The 25,783-nt window shown below is 33.4% G+C and overlaps 1 protein-coding gene across 1 annotated transcript in view; it reads left to right on the plus strand.

Annotated features, from left to right (window-relative positions):
• The window catches only part of LOC100546506 (sodium channel protein type 2 subunit alpha), a 276,701-nt gene that overhangs the window by 247,517 nt on the left and 3,401 nt on the right, over window positions 1–25,783 (plus strand). The window contains exons 21-27 of the mRNA XM_010713686.2: window positions 2,289–2,462; window positions 4,325–4,447; window positions 16,287–16,568; window positions 22,554–22,607; window positions 22,966–23,103; window positions 24,301–24,405; window positions 25,279–25,549. Of these exons, the coding sequence (XP_010711988.1) occupies window positions 2,289–2,462; window positions 4,325–4,447; window positions 16,287–16,568; window positions 22,554–22,607; window positions 22,966–23,103; window positions 24,301–24,405; window positions 25,279–25,549 (1,147 nt within the window). The remainder of the gene's footprint in view (window positions 1–2,288; window positions 2,463–4,324; window positions 4,448–16,286; window positions 16,569–22,553; window positions 22,608–22,965; window positions 23,104–24,300; window positions 24,406–25,278; window positions 25,550–25,783) is intronic.

The raw sequence follows: 25,783 nt of genomic DNA on the forward strand, positions 1-25,783 counted from the left end.
GTACAAAAAAGAACAGGGATCTCTTGGAAAGAGTCCAGCGGAGGGCCACAAAGATGGTGAAGGGCCTGGAGCATCTCCCCTATGAAGAAAAGGCTAAGTAAACTGGGTCTGTTTAGCCTTGAGAAAAGAAGACTGAGAGGGGACCTGATCCAGGTTTATAAATATCTGAGGTGTGGCGGCCATAGTGGTGAGGCCAGTCTCTTTTCAGTGGTACGTGGAGACAGGACGAGGGGAAACGGACATAAGCTGCAGCATAGGAAGTTTCGCACGAATGTGCGTAAGAACTTCTTCACGGTGAGGGTGACGGAGCACTGGAACAGGCTGCCCAGGGAGGTTGTGGAGTCTCCTTCTCTGGAGATATTCAAGTCTCGCCTGGACGCCTACCTGTGTGACCTGGTGTAGGTAACCTGCTTTGGCAGGGGGATTGGTCTCGATGATCTCTAGAGGTCCCTTCCAACCCCTACAATTCTGTGATTCTGTGTAATTGATTAGAGAATTTAAATCCCCAGCTGAAAGTATTATGCCTGAAGCTGGGAGAGGGGCAACGTGAGAAGAAAACACATTTAGCTTTCTAGTTTTGCTGGTGTTTATTGATGTGTCTCAACGAAAATAAATGTCTCCTCTAAGAATAAGAATTTATCATTTATCCTTCTAGTTCAGACTTGTGTAGACTAAAAGGATATATGTAAAAAATTTTGTTGATCATTGTGCGGTAAGTATAACAAGCCTGTGAGAACAGAATAATGAGATTACGACCATAATATAGATCTATAATAATAAAAGAAACAACACTTATTAATATTATATTATTTTACAAATAAAAACAATGGCAATGAATATAGAAATTTCAGATTAACTGACAAATAAAGCCCTGAAATAACCTATAAGTATGTCTAGCATCCACTCAGGGAGATACAATTACCATTCAGTAAATTACTTAAGTTCCTGAATCGAATTACTTTGCAGTGGTATATTAGAAGCTCCTAGACAACTTTAAAGTAGAGCTAGTGGTTCAGAGTTTATGATTATACCTGACCTTAGTTTTGGTTAAATCTGTAAACACTTTGGTTTTCTCTGGTTTAATATCAAAATAACAATCAACTGTGCAACTTTTATACAACGCAGTCTGACAAATTTCCTGTGTTCTAAAACCCACTGAAATGATAAAAGATTCACATCTACACTATTGAATTTTGGTTGATGATACTGATTGAAGAAAAGAAAAGCAACACAGATTTAAATAAAATAAAATTACAGACAGGAAACCTATAAAAGTCCATCATTTGTGTTTTGAGATGAGATCTCAAAGTGTTAGCATCTCATGCTCCTGAGAGTAACATATGTGTCTGATCTAGATATTCAGAAGTACTGACCCTCAGATACCAATTGATAGACAAACACTAATCATTTGAACTGACTGAAGGGTTTCAAAATCAGGCTGAGTAAAAATGAGTTTTAGTATCAGTGAATACCCAAATATCTGCCGGCTGTCAGATTATTCCAGTTCTCTCATTCCAATAAAACCAATAACCTTTATAAGAAATAGTAGTATACTTAAGATTTAAAAGCAATTAACAGCAAAATTTATAAGATGACAGAAACAGTTGCTGAAAAGAAAATGTTATATGTTTGAACAACATCTTATCTCAAATTTCTAAAATTGAAAGCACAGAAAGCATAAATAACATTGCAAGGATTATAAAAAAATTTATGTACCTAATAAATAGTGAAAAATACCATAAAGCAGGTATTTGGGGTTTTTGTTGTAGTTGTTTGTTTGTTTTAAAAAAGAATAACTTGTTTTATGATTTATCACTTAAAATTTTCAAAAACTAGCAGGACTTAGCAGCATAAGATGAACTGCTTTGTCATTGTCCTGAAAATTTTACAGCTATGGCTGTAAGTGGCTGGATTTTGAAAATGGATCTCCCTACATATAAACCAGATTATCTCAGTAGAATTCTGCTCACTCCCATCCCGTTGTAGAATCAAAGCTGTTTCTGAGAATTGAAAACAATCTGAGTAGAATAACTGAACAGCAGCAATAAATAAATAAAAATCTCTGACCAGAGAAGTTGTTGCTTCTCCTTCCTGTAAGTTGGAAAATATATTTTTCTGTAGAGGAAAAACATACCGAGTTACTAGAAAAGAAACCTTGTAATAAAAGTAATATTCCCACACCTGTTCTTGAAGAAAATTTGCTTCCTTTCTTTTTGTTCCTTGTTAAAACCTAAACTATATGTTGTTGTCAAACCTAAAACAGATATGTTTGAATATTTTTCTTACAGGCTTTTGAAGATATATATATTGAACAGCGCAAAACTATCAAGACCATGCTGGAATATGCTGACAAAGTCTTCACTTACATCTTCATTCTGGAAATGCTGCTGAAGTGGGTGGCCTATGGCTATCAAACATACTTTACTAATGCCTGGTGCTGGCTGGACTTTCTGATTGTTGATGTATGTACTGTATTTCCTGGGTGCTATTTTTACTCTTTTATTTCATTACTTTTTCTACAACCATAATGTCTATTTGTATACCACCTAGTTTACTTTCCAGTTGAAAAAATAAGGTAGATGGGAAAAAAAATCCATAGTTCTTTGTCTTTCATTTTACCCGTACATTACTACATTCCTATACCACAGAATTAATAATAATGAAGTCCAGCTAACAAAAGAATGTAACATACTAACTCTACAGGTATTTGCAGTTCATCTCAGCATTGCTCACACCCACCTTAAGGCCCCAGGGCCCCACTTTCCTTCCTGTGGTCTAAATCACATCCAGCATTCAGATTAATGTCTCTTCTGTTAGACCCTCGTTACTGAAAAACAATTATCCAAACTATCCAACTACAAACTCTGTTTGTAGTGCATATGACTGAATAAAGTTTTTACAAAGAATGCAAAATGCATGTGAAGCATTGGTTATGTGGCTTACTTAGTATAAAAGTCCACAGAATATTATTGAACTTACAATCTTCACAGCTGTGTTTGAAATCGAACTCAATTATCTTTCCTTATGGGGTTATCTAATAGTTTTAAATCTACTGTGCTGTATCATGAATTGTGGGAGACAATTTCTCTATGAATTGATGCAATTTAAAATTAAGATGACAATTTAAAACAAATGTTCTCAGTTTGCCTCCTTAAGAAAACCTCCAGTGTGCAAAAATGCATACTGTACCAGTGGCTGGTAAAACTTACAGGAAAAAGAAATATTAAGGATGTTGAAATTTAAAATTAAAATGCATTTTGTCCTGCTTTCAGTGAATTAACAATGATAGAGATATTTTCTTTAATTTGGCATTAGATTATTGCAGCTTGAAAAATTAAATTTTCGATAGCATTATGAAGATACTGGAGAAAAAAAATCAGATTCCAAAAGGTCCTAGTTTTGCAGGTTAGTAAAGATGAGGTTTAGCAAGAAGAGAAAAGTTCAAGATTTCACATCTCATACTTGCTTCTAGACATGATTAATGAAGAGCATGTAGCAGGCTTTTCTTTCCATGTTGCTTTGTGGGTGGGTGTTTTTTGTTTGTTCGTTTGTTTTTAATAATTAAATAGTATATTTGACTATTAACATTTTTTTTTTGCAATAACTAGTTTAGGAATTGGAACAGGATAATGAAAGACCATTCAGGGGAAATGGAATGAAAACTGAAATTATTGTTTTGTCAAGAACCATTGTGAATGTAGAGGATATGTATATCTCATTGAGGAAATGCAGGAATGTAGAATACATACAGGCAGGTGAAGATGTGACTTTAGTAGTTCTGCTGCCTATTGGAACTATTTCTGTGATGTCTTTTAAAAAACAGCATATTCCAGGTTAATGTCAGCCTGTAAAGTACATAAATTTGGTTGTCAGGCTAAAACGTTAGTTAGTGTAACTGAATATAGAATAATCAATCTACCAGTTTCCAGAGAAACTGTTATTCTGTGACCCATCTGCTAACTCAAAACCGGCTTCAATCATTCCCCTTCTAGCTGTGGGCAATCAAAGGAGTATTATCAACTATAATTACTAATCCCAGCAGGATTGTAAAACAGAGAGGAGAAAAAAAATTGTCCTCAAATCACTATTAAAATATGAAATTCGTAATTCAACAGAGACTGTTACCTTATGGCATTTTTATTTAACTATTTATTTATCTTTCTCTTCTTTCTCATTAATTCTCTTTTTTTTATTTAAAAGACTTCGTATTCCTGAAGAAAGTGGTCCAAAATTAGATTCTTCTAAAGAAGTTTGTGTCTCACATCTATGGTATGTAAAGTAGTATGTATAATATAATAATTTTTACTTTCCTGTTTTCATATAGGTCTCTTTGGTTAGCTTAACAGCAAATGCATTGGGTTACTCTGAACTTGGTGCCATTAAGTCCCTTAGGACACTAAGAGCTTTGAGACCTCTAAGAGCCTTGTCACGATTTGAAGGCATGAGGGTAAGAAAAAATGAAAGAATCTGAAACTATGCATGCATACAAAGAATCCATGCATGCAGAATAAGGAATGACAAGTCCATGCAGAAAAGCTGCACTATCTTTTTATCTATTGCATATCTTTTACTAACAGATAAGCAAAAAGCTTCATCAATTCACCTAAATCCATATGCAGTATCACATAGCAGTTACATTCATTAAGGTTACTTTACTTTCTAGCCAATCTCAGGAGTTCTCCATTTACGGCTATGAAATTACTGATTATGAACTCTCTCAGCAGACTTTTAATAATGATTAAAAAAGCATGTTACTCTATTTATATGGGGATTTAATTTAGCAATAGTTTGTAAAGCTGTTTTCTGCTACCAGTTGAAATCATTAATTTTTCTTCGTTTATTGTATTTTATAAACGAACTTTGGCCTACCAACACTGAACTTTATTAGATCATACCAGAGATGTATTCGTATCAGATAGTGGTTTAAATTTATTTCTGAGTTTGGCTGACTTTAAAGATAAAAGCTTCGAAAGTGAGTTTATTTCTCTAAAAAATTATTCTTTCTGTAAATTAAATGTTTTTCTTGCTTCAACAAATTTATATTCAATACAATGTGTATAAGGTTTTGTCATATTTATTCTGAGTAACTTAGAGGCCCTGCTTACTATACATCTCACTCAAGAAAGCATTTAAACTTTTTTTTTTTTTTCATCTGTTTATGCCTTCTGTTCCTAAAAGCCACTGAATACAAACTAACTCTATATGCATGTCATTGAAATATGTTTTAAGAGAATGCGTTTTGCTACTTCATGGAAACATGGGAGGAAATAGCGTGCTAATGAATTTCAGCTCAATTACAAAATAGTGAAATAGCCTAGAATGCACTGTTTGAACAGTATTTAAATATAAACCTAAGATTAATGAAGTCAAACTGAGAATCTCAGAATTCTTTTCCTTAAATTGTATTCATCAGTCTACATATTTCTACTTCAGTAATCATCAGAAGAAATATTGCTAACCATTGAGTGCTAGATAAGTAAATTTCAGTTTCATTTTTCAGTTTTGCTGTAAGCAGTTTGTGAATTGGTAATTCATCAGAGTAAGAGCTGGTCAAATTCTACAGAATGTATGAGTTGACAATTAAGTTTAGAATGACTATTTGATTTAGCAATTTTCTCTGTCTTTTGTTGTACTTACTGTTCATGAACATTCTGACATGTTTTTTTACAGACAAGACAAATGTTGGGAAACTGCTCTCAGCTTTAATTTTTTTGATAACATTCTGGTCAGCTGCAGGAGGACTGGGAGACTAGTTTAGAAGCTATATAGGAAAAAGAAACAACTCTTCATCAGACTTTGGAAGCAAAACAATCGTTATTGGAAATACAATATTGAAAATTATTGCAAAATGTTTTATTCAATTTTTTTCTGTATCCTTACATGACTTAGTATGTTTCCTACTTAGAACATTTAGGATATTCATGCTCAAAGAAAAATACTTATTGTTTGAAATCTATGTATTACATTCCTTTGTTTCTCACTATGCCAGAGACCCAAACATATGGTAGAATTTCAGATACACAAGATGAATAATTCAAGAGCAACTTACTGTGTAGGAATCACAGACAAGACTGAAAAAGCAGTAATGGTTACAGCTCCATCTTCCAGTATTTATGATAATCAATGAAGTACCTGTTAGTAGTCACTTAGCAAATGTGACCAGCCAAATGCATAGTCTTTCTCTCACTATTAGTTATATGCACTTCTGAAAATATTTTTTTCAAAATGGTTGGCATGCGTTCACAGCACTTGCCTACTGACAGATATTAGCATTACTTTATGAATGACTCACGAACAGTAAAAAGATTCAAATAATAATTGACCAGCTCATTATAAGAATATACCCATATCAACTTACAGCCTTCTCAGAAACTGAGTTCAAAACCCATTAAAAGAGATTTTGTATTTGCCAACAGAAAGTAAAAATAATTTAGCCCTTCTTGCTTTTTTATATTTTTATATTACACAGACCTACGTTGACCAGCAAGCTGAGTTATTTTTTATTCAGCATGTATTTATTATTTTCGCCCAAGTTCAAAATTATGTGAAATTTGCCCTGAAAAGAAGAGATCTAATGTATTCAATGGAAGCCCACGTACATAGGCTGCTATGTACAATTTTCGAAAACAAGTTGTTAAACAAGCTAAGCTACTTTAAATTGATATCTGATTATCATTCTGGTGAATATAAAAAATGCAGCATTTTAGAACCACTAAACAGTAATAGCTATTTTTTTATCCAGAAATATCGAAACATACTTCACTCTTTAAGTCATGTTTTATTTTGCAGTTACAACTTACTTATGAAACAGCATAATTTCAAATTTGAGATAGATAATTTCCATTGACAAAGTGGAAATAAAATCTATGAATCATTGATGATGAGACAATTACAAATGGTTCATAGCCTGTGCTTTCTTTGAGCACATAAGTGAATTTAGCCATATTAAGGGCATTTAAATATCTACTAGTAATCTGCAGTCTAAGAAATTTTAATATTTCTATAGTGAGTCTCAAAACCAACTCCACCCAGATGCTGGAAGGCAAAGTAAAGAATTGCTTTAATTTAATTTAATTTTTTGTCATAGGGTTAATATTCTTATCTCAATTAATGCACATACTAAGTAGAATTATCTGCAACCTGAGATTTGAATATACCCATTGCTTTTTGTTTAGCTTTTTAGTATTTGCAATATAATGCTTTTGCGCTAGTTCTGAATTGGTATGCTACTTGTCAATGTAGAATACTGAGTACACATTGCTTTGCTGAGTTAGAGAATTAAGTGACAATAAAGCATGCATTTGTGTCCAATTTCACAAAATAAAGCATGTCATGCCGTGCTTGATTTATTTATTAGAGAAATAGTAGAAGGCAGCAAACAATCTGAAAACCACTTGCACTTTCAGTTTTGCATGCCTTATGCATATTTCTGGCTGATTGCTTTAAGCATTTACTGTATTTCAAATTTCCAGTCCAATTTCATAAAATGTAAAACTAAATTAGAGTATTTGGTGTCTTAAATATCTTCTAAAACTCAATAGCTATACCTCAGACTCCCCTACCATGAAAGCGATAATGAGGCATTTCCAAGAATACTCCAATCTTTGTTAGTAGGAATGAAAGTTTCTTATACAATTGAGTTATAAAACATAGCATCAAGTGTCTGTCATTATAGATTCACAACTAAAAATGAGCTATATATTTCTATTTTATATAGAATCTGTATAAAATCTTTGGAATCTGAATTCAGTCTTCAATGTAGGACAAACTGGTCTTTGTAGGAAACTTTTAAAATTTTCATAGAATGTCAATAATTGTGTTAATAATTGTACTATCTTCTTTGGAGTTTAGAAATATTCTTCAGGAACACGTCAGTAAAACAAAAAGGTTACTGCATTTACTGTCATATCCTTAGAAAACCCTTGATTTTTGGTTACAACCCTTGCAAGCACCAACTGTATGTTGCACCTTGCAAGCTGTCATGTCTGCAGGGTTTTTTATAGCTTCATTGGAAAGGATAAATCAACACAAACAAGCATTTCCTGTAAATTAACATCTTATCTTACAGATAATTATTATATATTTAATCTTGAGAGAGTTTATTCCCTACCGCCTGCATATTTTCCATGAGTATAGAGAGTTGTATTTTGTTAATCTGAAGATTATGCAGTGTGAGAGTTTTCTTGAGGGCTGCTGTTTTTGAAGATTGTGATCTTACTCACTACCTTCGAGTTTTAAGGAAAGTTGATTACAAGTGCAACATCTCCCAAAACACAGCTGAAAATTTTAGATAATTGAATGTAAGAAAACTTTGTGTGTGGATACTCATAAATCATACGGGAAATATCCTAGTATCTGGGGGTTTTCCTTAGACTACAATTCTGCATTTAGAAGAGAATTTTTAAAGGAGTTGCTTATATTATTGAAACCAAGGTGATTTTCGACTGGATTTGTGTTTATTGTATCTCAAAGAAAATCCTTACTGTTAGGATCACAATTAATGAAATATAAAGGACAATGGTATTAAATTTATGCCATTACAAAAGCAAAAAACAATTTTCACCAGATCTAGTGAACTTCACCAGTACTGTTCTCACGTCAGCTAATTATCCTGTTTTCATGTTTGTATTTCCAGTATTTACCAGCTCTTCCCAGGCAGAGAAATGCAACCATCTGATTTGTTGCTTGGCAGATAACTATTGTCTTTCATCACACAGTATGTTAAAGTGTATGATTTTTTCTGTATTATGTCTTCAGAAGTATTTTGCTATATACTTGATCTGTTGTGAGAAACAGATTCAAAGCTCCTATGGGAACAAATGTATTTTATTAAATCGAACAATGTAGTTTGCTTTTAATAGATAGTTAAGTGAATAAAAAATGCTTCTGTTCTTACTTTAACCAATTTAAACTTTGTTAGGAAAGCTGTCCGGAATGAGATTAGGAGAGACCTCCTGAGATAATGTGCTCAAACCACCCTGACACTGGTTTTGAAACTGCAGGGCAAAAATCCACCATCCACAAGCATGAAATTTCTCCAGCACAAAGTGTTACACAAATAGTTTTTGCATTAAATATTTGCAGAAGCATTTTCCTTTCTTTGAAGATAAAAATCCATCAGAGCCTTTCTTTGGGGTCAGCTACATGCATACAGCATTAATTAAGGACAAGAAGTAACTGTTGTATTAGCTTGATAAGGGACTGAGTTTATTCTCGACTTAGATCTTTTGTATCTTGCTTCATCTTTGCTCATTAAGACTAAGAATTGTCTTTCCTTGTCTCTCTCTGATCCCTTCCATTTGCCTGTCTTCTCTTTGCATATTCTCATTTAAATCTAAAGTTTTCCTTACAATTGATGCTCTAAATGGCAGATTTCTTAGAATCTTCTAACAATCTTCACCTTGTATCCTTAACACAGTCTTCATTCTATGCTGGCTGAATAATTCGGGTGAATCTGCATTTTCACATTCAGTATAGATCCTCCCTTCAATCATTATTTGGAGCATGTCAAGCAGATTAAAGTTTTTCCCAGAGAGATATTCAATTTTCATCTTTTATTGTCTCCAAAGCCAGTTCATAGTGCTCATCATGCATATGCAGCATCTTCCCAATTTTTTATTGTTTACTTACACTATGTATCCTTGTTTACTTACACAATTTATCCGTTCTAAGCTGCTCACCTTTGCATTCCCAACAATTTTTTTATTTAGCTCTATATTCTGCAGCTTGTCCAAAATGTTTACTCTGCTGCTGAGGAGGAACTAAGCTTTTGCCTACAAACTTTGCAGAGTGCATGTGGGGAAGGAGAGCAGGAGTGCAGGTATTGATCATGACACTGCAGACACTAAACAGCCCCTTCCTTTGAACAGCGACTGTAAATACTGTAAGGGAGTGCATATTACAGTACTTGTACAAGATGTTTACCTTACATGTATACCATATCTTGAAAAGAAAACAGTGGCTATTGATAAAATAATATTCAGTGCTTTATTATTTTTATATTTTATGAAAACTGGTTGCTCCCAGGTGTCCTGTTTTATAACAAAGAAAATAGTCCTTTGAATTTTCAAGCTCTGGGGAATTTTGAATCAGTAGAAACTCAGGTGAAATCCCTGTTTTACAAATCGAGTGCCAGTCCTTTCAGCTTTCTATCTTGTTCTTTGTTGTTTAGGATTAAAAAAAAATTGATACAAGGTTTAATGTTTAGATGGTAGATTCTAGAGGGAAAAAAATGTTTTCTTGTGTCTGCATGTGTATACATATGTACAAATCTATTTATTTGGAGTAAAGCACCAGCAGAAATATTGATTTGATTTTTACACCTACCATTCACTGTTTTTTGAGTTCAGACCCACCTCCTTCTCAGTTAAAAATCTCTGCCTATAAGAAGGAATTAGGCCTATTTTGTTAGAGATTTTGTGTGCTTTAATTAGAGATAACAGAAGATGCTACTGTGATAAAAAATGAACTCAAACACCTAGTATCAAATGGAACCTTTATCAGCAGAATTACTTAAGTAGTTCACAATCTTTATCTGAGTTATTTAAATGTTTAAACTTTCCTTCACTTTGTTAACATTTCAACTAATTTGGATATTACCAAATTTAATCACTGCACTGCTGGATGATCTGATAATTTATTAAAATTGTATTTGCTGAGGGTTATTGTTTTGTTTCTGTGGATTTTTTGTTTGTTGATTAAGATTTTATCATCGCTGATTATCCTGCAGGTCCATGCGTTTCCTCTTTTTACCTGATTAAGCAAACAAGAAACTTGATGAAATTGCATGTCTCTAAAGCATCTTAAGGTATTTCTCGTCTAGAAATCAAGTGCTGTTTTGTACATCACACTGCATATCTAAAAAGTTCTAGATTATGTATACAACCTAAGCAGTGAAAAATCAGTAACTGTCATCACATAAACCTCAAGCAACCTGTGAACTCCAAACTCTAAAGATAAAGCTAAGAGATACTCTGCAAGAAATTCCCAGTTCTTCATAGATAAAAGTATAGAATCAATGTCATGCCTGGAAACTAAGGAGCCATTCAAGTATTTATTGTTGTAGGTACTTTAAAGAATTCCTGGCAACTTTCTCATCTATACTACCTACCTTTCTATTTCTAATTACCTTTCAAAAGGGATTAAAAGTGCAACCTTTATTTTGGATGTGGTTTAGCAAAAAAAGCTCAGGTTGTTTCAGTTTGGTTGCTTTTGTATTTATGTTTTCCTCTTTGATCTGAAGGTCTTCCTATCACATGGACATAAAAGAGCAGAATGGATGCAAATCTCTTTTCATTTTGGTTCTCATCATGAATTTTCTGATCAGATGCCATCTTCAGAGCACCAATCTATTTTTGTAAGCACTAGCCTTTGGAAAACACCATTATTTACATACAGAAAAGTTTCTGTTTCATATTTCTAACTTGTCTGATAGGGACATCTGCTTATGTTCCATGATAGATAAACTAGAAAATGCAGAACATGCATATGATAGAAGATCCAAAGACAGTGAAAAAGCAATCAGAAGTATGTGAAGGAGAGCCAGACATTGATTTCAAGCTGCAGGATAGTCTATTGCAGACACTTATACTCCCATAACTCAAATAAAAAAGCTGATGCACAGGTCGACTTTAAATTGTTGGTTCATGAATGCCAGGAGCAAGGAGTTACAAATAAGACAAGGCCTTGTTCCAGTGACTATCACTAACTATCAAGAAGTGCTAATCTTTTTGATTCAGGTATGGACTTTCTTCATGGTCTCTCTCAGATCCCTATTTGATCCCCTGACTGGGAAAGTTACTATGTTCCTTAGGTATTTTCCTCCCTTGCTTCAAGTCCCTTATGATTCAAGAGAGAAAGCAACTGATAGCCTCCTCCTGGTCAAGTCAGTGTGGTTACAGCATCTTCTAACCTTCCTTGTTGGATGTTCTCAAAGTCCTTTACTATAAGAACATTTTACACTCAGATCATATAAATCACCTGAGCTTCCATTCCTGCCCACCCACAGCACACCTGCCCATTCATTCCAGTCGTCTTACCTCAGTGGTGGACCAAGCATTTAAACCAATGGCTGCTTGCTCACTTTTTCATCTTTCTTTGCAAGTTCTCTCTCCACCAGATTTCTGTACATCTGTACTTTGGCCAGGAGAGGAGGAGAGATTCATTGTCTTCTTACGTCATGCTTGTTTGGGACAAAGTAATGTTCATATCTTACTCTGAAATCCTGCTCAAATCTTGTTCAGTGTTTAATTTGAGTCAGGAATGAATCTTTCTTTTTTCCTTGGATGTTTCTTATACTGCATACACTGTTGACAGTACCTTTCTTCAACCTTTGTACTGCTGAGAGATGAATGGCTTTTCTGTCTGAAGACTGTAGCTGTGTGACTATACAGACAGTCACTTTAAAAGAAAGAAATTATTTATCTTTTAGATACATGCATGTAAGCCTATTCCTTGTTCTTCTTCCTTGGAGTTCCTGAAGGTTTCCTCAGGCTTTCTCAACTATCAAGGGACTGAGTATGGATGGATTATGTCTTACACTTGTTATGACCATATGTCAAGCACGCACAGAAGATTTTATTTTATCCATGAAGGTATTGGTGAAGTAAAAACTATTTACCTTTCTGTGCTTGTTTATGTAAATCTTATGTGAGACTGTATACACATAACAATTAAATAATCACTGTAACCTCTGAGGGGCTTCTTCAGAGGAAATCAGGCACATCAAATCTTTGAGTAACTAAGTCTAAAAATACATGTTGGTAACTCCCAAAATGGAGGTAAATAAAGTACTTCATCATTTTTAGTAGAAAGAATTTTCCAGACATAATCTTATAATTTTCTTCTTCATCCTAAAGAGTGTAACTTCCTCCTCATTTGCACCATGGTCAAAGAGTTTAGAACTTCTTCACAAAAGCTACAATTTTTATGGATAAAATTGTTAAGTACTACTGAAAACTTTTCCTTGTTTGTTTACAGATTGCAGGAAACCCAGGTTAAATGTAGAAGTTCCTAGAAATCCTTTGGTTACTCAAATAGATGCCAGAATCTGTTGAAGCCATTTTGCTGTGAGAATATTTATGTCTATGAGACTTATGTTTTTGAGATATTGTGCCACAGCAAGGCTGTATCTAATAAAGATACTTATAATAAGTATAATATAATAATATAATAATACTATAAATATAATAATACTTATATAAAGATACTCTTATAATTTACTCCCAGAGCAGGGATAAGCTGTTACTCTGCACAGTTCCCATTATACAAATGTAAATATATATAAAGGAATAATAGAAAATAGACTCAAAAGAAAAGCATCTTTCAAGATAAAAAAAATGACATTTACAATCACATTGATCTGTTCCAGATTTGAAGAGTAAAAATAAGAGCTTTGATAACCAACATTTTGGTAACCTAGTAAGGACTGTTTCCAACAAAAAGAGACTGACAATTTTTGACTTGCTAGATTTTTAATTAAGAAATGTAATGATCTCTCTTCTGCATTCAGTTCACTTTTTATTGGTTTTCTTTTTTTCTGTCCATTTGCTGTAACTTACATGTGCAGGTGTTGTGTGTGTATTTATGGTTGCTATCCTGGATATATGTTATGTAGGATAATAAGGACCATATCCCAATATACTTCAGTTAGTCCCAAAGAAAATAGAGGAAATAAAGCAAAAACAAAACAAACCAACCAACCAACCAACAAACAAAAAAAAACACAATGAAAAAGCAAAATTGCCTCCAACTGCATACAACAAAGAAATTAAAGGCTTCTTTCCAAGGTGAAATTCACAGTCAGCCCAGCATCTGACCAGCATGTAAAAATCCAGTTCTACATTATATATATTAAAGGACAAAGACTCAACACTGGTGGGGAAAAAAAAATAAATCAAAAATTCATCGAACAACAAAAAACAAAACACAAACAACAACAACAAAAAACTTGTAAAAGTTTTAATTTTGTTTTCTTCTTTTCTTAAAAAACCTTCCAGGGGGACTGGATAGCTCAAGGGGTTGTTAATAGGATACAGAGCCTTTCATCTCTAGGTCACCAGTTCGCATCCAGGCCAGGTCAGTAGTGACCAGAAATTGTTACCATTTGATGGGTTTTCAGTGACCTATATGAAATACGTTGTTGGAACCATTGTCAGAACAGTTGCTGGAAGCTGTTCACTTCTTATTTGAGAACAAGAGGCTGATCTTTTGGCAGTCACAACAGCAAGACTGCATTACCTGTTCATCTGAAGATGTGAGACACTTCAATGTCCTTTTGTAGAAATCTTTCTACAACTATGATCAATCCATAATTGGTGTAACAATCACTGTAGCTGCTAATATTCTGCTGCCTATTCTGGATCTGTGCTTTGGTCCAACGGATCTCAGGGTTGTTAAAAAGGTAACTGCTACAGGCACTCAATTAATGCAACAGCATTCTTCGCTTTGAACACAGGTAACCTTCATTTAATTGATTTGCCAGAATAAATTCCCACCTTTCTTTCTTGACATCTCTTTTTTCAGGTTTTTTTACCAAGATTAGGTAGTGGAATTCAATCTGCATAACACATCCAGCACATTTTTATAAGAAGGAAAAAAAAGAAAAGGTACAAGCAGTACTTTAATACAGCATTATAGGACAGGCCAGACTTGGAATAAATTCCAAAATCACTGCATTACTGATTTTTATGTTTTTCTTAATTTTGTCAAGTAGCAACAGATTTGTTCTCCCTGCAGGCCAGTAAAACAATATTTCCCTCACTCCTTTGAAAATGGGTTCTTGTAATCTAGCTATTACTGAGACCCTGTTAGTCTTCTTAAAAATGGGTAGCTTATACCTATATCATGTAGTACTTTATATTTTCTGCAGTAGAAATCTCCTGAAGTGAGAATACTTCCTTAAAGCTATCACTAACACAGAAGCTGCCAATGAAAGCTTAATTTTTTAAAAATGATAGCAGTAATTCTTTACAAAGTTCCAATTTCCACCATCTATTAATGGAGGAAGCCTGTAAAAATGGCCACAAGTTTTGGGAAGAGGAAGGTACTGAGTGATAAGTAACTCAGCCACAACACTCCACTTCCAAAGGCCTTCAAGAGGCTGTGCAGTACAGGTAGTAAGATGGAGCAACTCTGAGCTTGCTCAAAATTATCTTGGTAGCAGGAAAGCCTCCTCCATGTTGTGGAGAGCAGATAACAAAGATAGACTAAGACACCTTAACAAATCCCAAGTATTCACACCAATCCTTTTCTCTCTCATGCCAGGGATTGGATTACTAAGAATCAGACCCCAACTGTACATTTTACCTTACCTTTTCGCAATTCACAAATTTCCAAAAAATTTTACAGGGAAAAAAAAATAATTAAGATAACCTACACTTAGTAGATGAGATCTGTTGTTGGATACTTATGGAGAATAGTTTGCTTAGCTGTTCAGCCAAACAAATATTTGCAGGAGTTTTTCTAGCTCTGACAGACACGTGTGATTGTTTACTGTATGTATCAGAAAAATATGTTTTTTTCTATATAAGTAATTTGGTATCTTGCCTCCAAGGGCCTAAGCAGGCAACTGGCCTAGAGCAATTTAAAATACCAAATCAAAACCTCAAATATGTCCTTGGTGTATATTTAGATAAATAAAGGGTGTTACTGACAAACTCAATACATGAAACAATAAGACTGGAGCTTGAAATAAATTCTGTTGATTCGATTAGACATATTGCAAAACTGTCTTGCTTTTTTATACAAAGAAATTAATCTTTGTGATATTCTTGCATGGAATAATAAGGCAATAAAGATACGTATATAATTCCTGCATAATCCTTTTAAAGTAGAGCTTAGTTTCTAGATTCATGGCATTTATTTTTTCAGCTTAAATTTAAAAGTTATGTTGATAATGTTTAGGGTTTCCTTTTTTGTTTAGACATTTTTAAGCTATAATTTGATGCTCTTTTTAAAAATTTTCTTATGTCTCTATTTACATTTAACATTTACTTTTATTTAGAACATATCAGTATTGGGCTTCACTTTATTAAAACCAAGTCTTCTATTTTGTGTTTTCTTATAACTATTTTAATTTTCTCATTTATTTTCCTTTCATTACACGTACTAATGTTAAGTATTTAAAAGACCAGTGCAATGTTACAATTATTAATGTACTGCATTAACATTTATGGTATTTGTTTCTGAACAAGCATTTTTTAAGCATTGGTATAACAGTATACAAAACTTTATTGCTGTAAATGTTCTTACACTCTTTTCTTTTTCCCCCTGTATTTGTGTACTAGGTGGTTGTGAATGCCCTTTTAGGAGCAATTCCATCCATCATGAACGTGCTTCTCGTTTGTCTTATATTCTGGCTAATTTTCAGCATCATGGGAGTAAATCTGTTTGCTGGGAAGTTCTACTACTGTGTTAACACCACAACTGATGAAAGGTTTGAAGTCGACCAAATCAACAATTTTAGTCAGTGCGAGGAACTCATAAAAAACAATCAAAGTGCCCGATGGAAAAACGTGAAAGTAAACTTTGATAATGTAGGATTTGGGTATCTTTCTTTGCTTCAAGTAGTAAGTGATCACTCTTTGTTATATCACTCTTATTGTTTTTATGTAACAGTGAAAAGCAATTCTAGCAACAAAAGCAGAATACACATTTTTATCTGCAACTTAGTAATTTATTAATACCACTGCACTGATAATTTATTAGTCTTTCATACTGATCAGCAAAGTCTACTAAGAAGAATGAGGAACTTTTAGGACATGGGAGAGAACAAGTGTTCCCTTTCTATCTCTGAATGTTTCTAGAAGTACTAGGGCTGGTATATAGTTATGTGACTATTTTCAGTGCTGAAAAGAAATCTGCGTTAGTGTAATTAAGTCACAGAAAAGAATTCCAGGTAGAAAACACCATCTCAGTGATGTGGCTGCCACCACTGCAGTTACAAGATCTAAGAAACAATTTCTATCTAGAGAAGAAATAGAAGAAAAATAACATTAGATGCTATAGTCTATGAAATATTTTCCCTGCTATTCCTGTGCACAGGCACCCAAAGACAATATATGCAGAAAGGCTTATGTCTTCACTATCAAAAATTATATGCTCAGAACATGAAATACCCCTGTGTGCACTGGAATACCTTACAATCTGACCCAGCCAAGAAATTGCAGGACTCTAACCTGAATTGTGCACAGTGAGCAATCTGTCTTTTTGGGGTCTAATTCTGAGAATTAATTTTCATTTTTAATGTTTTAAAATAAGTTTCTAACTTTTATACTGGCATAAGAAATCTTATTAATGCAGATTGTTAACATGATGCAGTGGCATTAACATGGGCCTGCCCATGTTCTAAGACAATAAATCTGAGCACTGGTAACTGCCTCTCTGATCAAACAGAGCATCTCATTGCATGACTCTGATAACACTGATGATTTGAAACTCATCATGATTATTTACTGTCATATCAGGAAGAGTAGAGAGGGACTAGTAGAATTTGAGAAATATACAAAGGAATACAGTTTGACTTTGATAACAAAATTGGATTACAGTGGAATGACTGTGAATATTGTTTTCTCTGATTTTTGAAAACCATTGCTAGAATCTCCACTTTGGAAGGAGGGTCAGTATGCTTTATTAAACATGTTCAGCTGTAAAGGATGTCAGGAAAATTCCTTTCAAGTGGTTTGCATCTCTTCTTTCACTAGTAGCTTAGCTTATTCTGGGGCAGGTATAAGATAAGGTACATTTTTTCCTGGTTTTATGGCCTCAGCCTGCACCTTCCCACTACTTTGCAATGTCATATATATTCCAGTGTCTCAGCTATGCATAGCTTATTTCATTTCCACTGAAAAGCAGAGACTATTTTATTCCTCAGAAAAATTTATTTCTTACATGAAAATTTAGATTCTTGGATTATTGCATTGCTCTGGGAGGCAAGTTGGGTGAAATTTCCAATTGCACGTATGCTTCCAAAGGAAAAATAACCATTACCAAAGAGGGACCTAGCTCTCGTGAGAGGACAAGACAGTTGTTTTAAAAATATCTGCAACACAGAAATTCTGCGTAGATATGAAATACTTGCCATGTTGATGGAGTTTTTGTGTTAGTGGAATTCCAGTGGCATCACCATATATTTTCACTTTTTTGTACTATTAAGATGCATGGAGACGTGTAAAAGGATTTTTGTTCAACATTCAGAAAAAAAAAAAGACACTTTTGTCATTCCATGAAACAAATACTTGAAACTGCATCTTTTAGGGTTTGATAAGTAAGCCACTAGTAGTGATTCTGCATGTATGGAATGATACATGCCCTAGACTGGAGCAAAGAAAGCAAGTATCAGCTTGATTTTCAGCTAATGCTTTAAATGTGAAAAATCTATGATTTTTTTTCACTCTTAAGAACAGAATGAAGGCCATAATTCATAAATGTTTCTCGAGAAGATGTTTACAAGGTGATTTTCACTTCAATATTTAAAGTACTTTGGATGAGGAACTGGTAAAGGATTCTAAGTGTCTAGAAGAAACATGAGAAGTAGATGGGTATGTCTTGATTTACATATCCTCCTTAATCAGCTTGCATTAATAGTAAAAATGAGTAAACCCTAAAAATTACTAAAAAGTATCTGTGAATATGTCAGAAACAAAGATAAAGCTATTGAAACTTGGATATTTGGCAAAAAATACTGTTAAAAAGCCTGAAAAAAATCTAATAAAGTCATAGTTGCTACTGCAAAAGCTTTCTGTGCAGCCAGTGTGAACATTAATGGCTATTTTTATATTTTTTTTACATGATTAATTGAAAAGTCTACTGAAGTCATTTATTTCTCCCCTCTAGCAGTCTCAAGTACAGAATTGTTTAGGTTGTGGTGGACCAAAGAAAGCAACCTCATAGAGGTGAATATCATTGTTCTAATGATAAGCTCATGGATGAATTACAGATGAAAGATTCTATTGCAAGAGGTTAGAAGCAACAGAAAGCTCTTACAATCCAGTGTTTTTTCCATTATTCATCCTGTTCTCTGACTCAGACCTTGCAAGCCAGTCAAAGAAGAATAATGTAAATTCGGTCAGCTTTTCTGTGTTACAGATAATACAATAGAAGCCTTCATTCATTCTCTTCATCAGTAAGGTATTCGATCTTGAGTGAATACTAATGGAAATATTGTTTTAATGCAATTTATACATATATATATATCCAAACAAGAACAAACCCAAACTCCAAGCCCCAGTGCTGAAAAACTTCAGATTTTTTTTTCTTTTTTGGTATAAATTTGTTTGAGTATTTTTCTGACCCTGAAGAAAATCATCAGAGCAAAAGCTGAAGAAATTCCTTTCACAACTTTCACACATCAGTACGTGAAGAGGAACAGGCTGATGTACACAAAGAGATGTGGCATCTGTCTGCCTTGAAAATTTTATGGTATTATTTCTTTTTAACTTAAACCCAGTGTTTGGATTATTTGGTAAGTAGATCTTCTGAAGACCTGCTTTTATCCAGGATAAAATGTGGCAAATTAGTCTCAAAACAGTATCACATTATTCTGTTATTTCTGGTAAAGAAATGTAGTGTTGCCATTCTGGCTTTACTTCCAAATTCATTGGAAATTATCCATCATGAGAATAATTTTATGTACTTCTAACTACAGTAGCTTGGGAGAATTTTGTTTTGTTGTTTTCTAGCTACTTTTGAATCTGTTTGAATTTGTCATTCAAATTTCCTTGAGGAAATTTAGAATATGTGCACATTTAGAGTAAGTGTAATCTCTGAACTCAGTGAATTACTTCTGATTAAGAGTCACTGAGGATATACAATATATTTGTACAAATACTAAAAGGAAACTCAGATTTTGATCTCTTTGTCATATTTGTGTGTTTTCTAGTTCAGCATGCACAAGTAATACCTTATTTCTGTTGCGGAAAATTTGAGCCTAGCAAAACCAGGCCTAAGCTTCTAGTGAATGCATTAAGAATAACACTCAGTAAATTTGGTGCTTTGATACTGAATCTCTGGTTCAATTATTTGCTATTGCTCAGGCAACGTATTTAGAAAATGGAAATTCTCCCACTGAATTGAGGCTTCTGGTTTGGGAATTACAGAATCTTTTTTTTTCCCCCACAGTTAAATAATTAAATTCACAACTGTTTTTGTATAATGATGATGATAGTGACTGTTTCCTAATGATTTGCAGGATGGATCTAGAAGAAGAACAAATACTATGATGAGGCAGTGTATTTTATTATTGAAATTTCATTAAGTTTGGGGATTTCTGTTCCTTCACTTCTTCAAGACTGATAAAATCTTATTGTTTTATGAAACTGGATTGTGGCAAATACAGATTTCACTTCAGACATTTTGAAATACAAGAAAGCAATGTTATCTTTATATGCTTCCATCTTCACACTCTTTTCGTGTTGACTAATAATGATAACAATATAAAAGTTGTGATACTTCTTCCTATCTTCTTCCTAGCTCTAATTGAAACATGCTCTCTTACTGATGACGATGAAACATAACAGTTTAATATTAGGCTTTTTTTTCCTTTCACTCTAGTTTAGTCTAGGATATACTTACAAATTTACAGAAAAACCTTTTGGTTTGCCTGAAAGATGATACGCAGTAACCATCATATGTATGAACTAGAGACAATGGCGTGCACCTCACCAAAGAGCCACTCCATCATTTGCATCATCTCTCAGATGTAAAAATATGCATATTACTTGCATTTAGTGTTTGAGGTCAAAGTGCTGACTACAACCACAGTCATGACTTTCAAAAAAATGCAAATAATATAACCAGACAGAAACAAAAGTAAACTCTGTAAGGCATATGAAGTAAGCATCCTGCCCTATTTAGACCTGCTAAGGTCTCAGCTGAAATAATGAGTCCAGTTTTGGCTACCATTTCAAGAGATAAAGTGATGAAGGAGAGCACAAAATAATGAGAATGATCTGAGTTTTGGACGAGGTCTGCATGGAATGATTCAAGGAAGAGTGAAGATGTGAAGATTATTTAGCCTAAAGAAAAGGCAGCAGAAACTAGTTTGCAAAGAAATATTACAAAAGAATGATTGGTACTGTGTTCTCCGTCTATAACAGCTATGACGAGCGATAGCTTTAAATGGCAACAGTAGGATTTAAATGTTGGAAACAATAAATACAAGTGCTGATATAAATATTTTTGATAAGGCTGTGGAGTTTCCATCCTTGAAAGTCTTTGAGAGCGATTTAAACCTCTATCAGGAATTAAATAAATAAAATAAATCCCTTGCAGTTCAAGTATTCCACAAGGACTTTAAATTCATCCATCTATCTCTTCAATTCTACTTGTTTCAAAATTTTTTGTGATATTTTTGTCCTCTAACACTGTATTTTGATTTCACAATTGCACTCTAAGTTGCCTGAATCACTTCTTTTTTTTTTTTTTTTTTTTTTGTCATTGGCTCCAAATGTGGAGGTCATTGCAAAATGGATTTGCTCCTTTCTAGTATTCCACTGTTTCAAAAGTATAAGGCAACTCTTTTCAAAATAAAATGATTCCTTTTCATTTAAAATCCATTGCAGGATGATACCAGCTGCTTTGTATGATGCATAAGCAAAGCTTTTTTGATACCTCTGATAGGAATTAAACTTCAAGATGTTGGAGATACAGCAATAACCATAGACGAATAATGTTCCCATCCTGACTTGTTTCTATGACTAATCTCTATGACAAGGAATATGAATGAACCTAAGATCTACAGCCTTCTTTAGTAAAATTGTAATGAGGATTAAATCACCAAAAACGCTCTCAGTTGTTGCTTTCATTCTGTCCGTGACTGAATGATTGCTACTTGGAAAGGCTGCCTAGTCCATGACTGTTTCAAAAGAGTAACTAATTGCTACAATAGAGAAAATGAGTTTGTCTTTCTACCATGTAGATGAGGCAATCTGCACCTCATTGTCAAACAGAACATTACACATATGGATTAGAGTCAACAGCTGTAAAAGTTCACTAATTAAATATTTGAAGCACAAAAAGCAAATTCTGTTTTTACAAGATCATCCTAAAACATAGTTGAGCATTATAGCCTCTGTAAAACATAATGCATTTAGAATGAATATAGAATCACTAAGTCAGATAAAATCTTTTAGACTAGATACAAATCAAAATTCTCCTTGATACTACAGTGTTTATCTTTTCTGACCTAATCAAATCTTTGGTTCCCTTGATGTCATCCCTTCTGATGACATCAGTAGTCACTGGTGGCACCTGAGTTACAAAGACACTGATATGGCTTTAATACGCATTTAATCTACTAAAATGACACTGCATTCTTGTGATAAATAATTAGAAATTAGTTAATTACATATTCTGCTTAATATGCTTATATAGAGACAAACGGGGTACACAACATTGCATCTTACAAGCAGCTCTAAAGAAAGCCAAAATACAAAATTGTGGATAAATCTTACATATATTATGCTAATAATGCCTGGTGCTGTATTCAGTTGCTGGAAATAGTTATATGAATTGTCTTAAAGTTATATTCTTAAATAGGTGTGTACTGTTTACAGGCTACATTTAAAGGCTGGATGGATATTATGTATGCAGCTATTGACTCGAGAGAGGTAAGTACTGAAAATATTAGTACATTAATATAGTAGTATTATACATTAGTATAAGTACATTTTATCCTTGACGCATGTCTATCAACAAATGTATCTTTATATATCTTCCAAAAGTGAATAATATGCATACAGGAGGATGAAACAGAATCAAATGAGCTAATGTGAGATTCTGCTGTGGCAAATTATTGTAAAAAATTTGAATGCAAACTATAGATGCTGACAGTAATAGATGGAATGGACAAAAATATATTGATATAAGTGACAAGGAAATAAAAGATATTTTGTCCAAGACTGCTACTTGTTCAGTTGAAATTTTCATATGAAATCTTAAGAATGATATTTCATATTTTTTCCTCAGGTGTTACAGCAACCCAAGTATGAAGACAATTTGTACATGTATTTATATTTTGTTATCTTTATCATTTTTGGGTCTTTTTTCACCCTGAATCTGTTCATTGGTGTCATCATTGATAACTTCAATCAGCAGAAAAAGAAGATAAGTATCGTTTCACTCCTCTTCTAAAGATATTGCAAAATAGTACCTTCTTATAAGTGCATGATATATGGAATGTATCAAAACTGAAAAGCTGAAGAATACTATAATATAAAATCTTACCCAGATGTTGCATACATTAACTTCATAAGATTTTACACTGTAGTGTACAGTACACACCTTTCTCCTTTCTGTTTTCAATGTTCAGTTTAATCTTCCTCAAATCATCTGCTTTTCCATGCATAAATTAATAAAATAGTGTTACAGAATCAATTCCCTGACATACTCCTGTACATTAAAGCACTCATAATTCTTCATTTTTTCTTTATTTGGAGTGATTTTATCAGCACAAAAAGCTACTTGATTATGACAAATAAAGCATTACACTGATGGTCTCCTACAAATGCTGTTTTAATGATGATAGTATTTAATGGCTCTCCCAAATTCTATTCTGTAGCACTGAATTGAATAGTGATTTGTAGCCACTGTAGGTTACAAAGATGCCTGTTTTTCTTTCATAGTGCAACTGTGAATCTCACTGACACGGATAGTCTGACTGTCAGCTGCTTGTCCTTAAAACTAACTTATCAGATAAATGCTTATATTGCAGAAACTGAGATTTGATAACTAAGAGATCAAACATCACACTAATGAACATCATCTGTCTTTGAAAATATTTGTGCCATTTGAATTTTCTGGAAAAAGAAACAAACTTGCATGCACAATGTTTACTAGCACAAATTCTCCTTACCATTTTTCATCAATAATAGAATTGAATTATCAGAAACTTTTGTCTGATTGCTACTTCACCAAGTATAGCTTAGTATGGAAGTTAGTTTTCTCAAGTCATTGAAGCTGGCCATTCCATTCTCTTTTAACTTTCTGTTGATTCTAACATAAAAATGCCAGTAATCCATGCCGATTCTAGAAGATATCCATGCTGCCTAACAACCTCTGAATTCTCTGAAGATGTTACATGTTCACATGGAAAAAGGTTAGCAGAGAATAGTATAAGGTAACAAACATCAGTTTTCTCACTGAATCGACTGTCATTTCTCCTAGAGTATTTGGTGCATTTTAACAAGACAATCACAGTAACACATATATAATAAAAAAATGTGTTAATCACATTTCACTTTAAAAGCTTTTTCGACACTGCATATAAATTTGATTGTAACCAGCTTTGATTTCATGTTTTACTTTGGAGGTCAAGACATATTTATGACAGAAGAGCAGAAGAAATACTACAATGCAATGAAAAAATTGGGATCCAAAAAACCACAAAAGCCTATACCAAGACCAGGGGTAAAATTATTTCTATACATCAGGCTAATAGCTTCTTATGAAGAGCTCATTTTTTATCAGTATAGAGAGAGACTCATTTACAAATTATCATCAACTGATTTATCAGTCAGCAAAAATGGAAAATGCGTATGCTGCTCAGCAAACTATAAGCAACATATCTTCTTTCAAAAACTGTATTTAAAGTTACCTACCATTCTCTTGGCTTATCATCTATCAGTCATAATACATTATAAAATCCTTATACTTAGAAAAACTATTTGGTGATATTTTTTCTTTTTTCTTCATTTTCTGGATTTGCTGTGTTATGTTTCCTGAAAATTTCAAGCAAAAATGTTCAGAATAAAAAGCAATGATTAGTTGTTTGGTCAAAGCTTAATGATTTCCCATTCAATTACTTGAGATTGTTTTAAAAGGAATGCAAAGATAGTGAAGTCAAACACTCCAAAGTTGTAATACAGAAGTGAAACTGATTACATGATTTCCACGAATCCATTTTCATGTCTATGCTTAAGGGACTGTCTTTAATCACACAATCTCATTCTATGTTTTTCTGTAAGCACTCAATTTTATTCATTTCACAAAACAGAAAGTGTATGAGGCAAAAGCTTGCATGGAAAAAGAGATAATGATGAATTCAAAATCCAACATGTCATGATTATGCTAGGTAGCATACAAAAAATACAGAAAAACTAAAAAACAGGCTGAACTAATCTGTTTTATTCACTTTGATTAATCTATTTACATTTGCTAGATATATTTTTATGGAAGCCTTATTGGTTTTACTACATATATTTTTCTGTTTTCTTCTAATAAGAAAAGAAAAAATAATTACAGTCTGTAATGGATGTTTTGCTTTTTCGTTTTCCTTCTCAGAACAAGTTTCAAGGCATGGTCTTTGATTTTGTGACACAGCAAGTATTCGACATTAGCATCATGATTCTTATTTGTCTTAACATGGTCACCATGATGGTAGAAACTGATGACCAAAGTAAAGAAATGGAAAATATTTTATACTGGATAAACTTGGTGTTCATTGTCCTTTTCACTGGAGAATGTGTCCTGAAATTAATTTCACTCCGCCATTATTATTTCACTATAGGCTGGAATATTTTTGATTTTGTCGTTGTCATTCTCTCAATAGTAGGTAAGTTTCATTTATTAACCTATAAAGAGGGTAAAATGAATATAAATTGAACTTTTACTCAGTAGTATTATATGGCTGGCTTTTGCTATTCCAAGGCTTCTAAGTAAGTCTTGCATGTTCTCATTTTATCTAATAATTTACCTTATCATCATAATTGTTGTAATCATTCAAAATACATTGCACTTGTAAATATTAACTATAACTGGTAAAAAGAAATTATGCAGGTGCAATCTA

The sequence above is a fragment of the Meleagris gallopavo genome, chromosome 7 (genome assembly GCF_000146605.3).
Source record: "Meleagris gallopavo isolate NT-WF06-2002-E0010 breed Aviagen turkey brand Nicholas breeding stock chromosome 7, Turkey_5.1, whole genome shotgun sequence".
NCBI classification, from domain to species: Eukaryota; Metazoa; Chordata; class Aves; order Galliformes; family Phasianidae; genus Meleagris; species Meleagris gallopavo.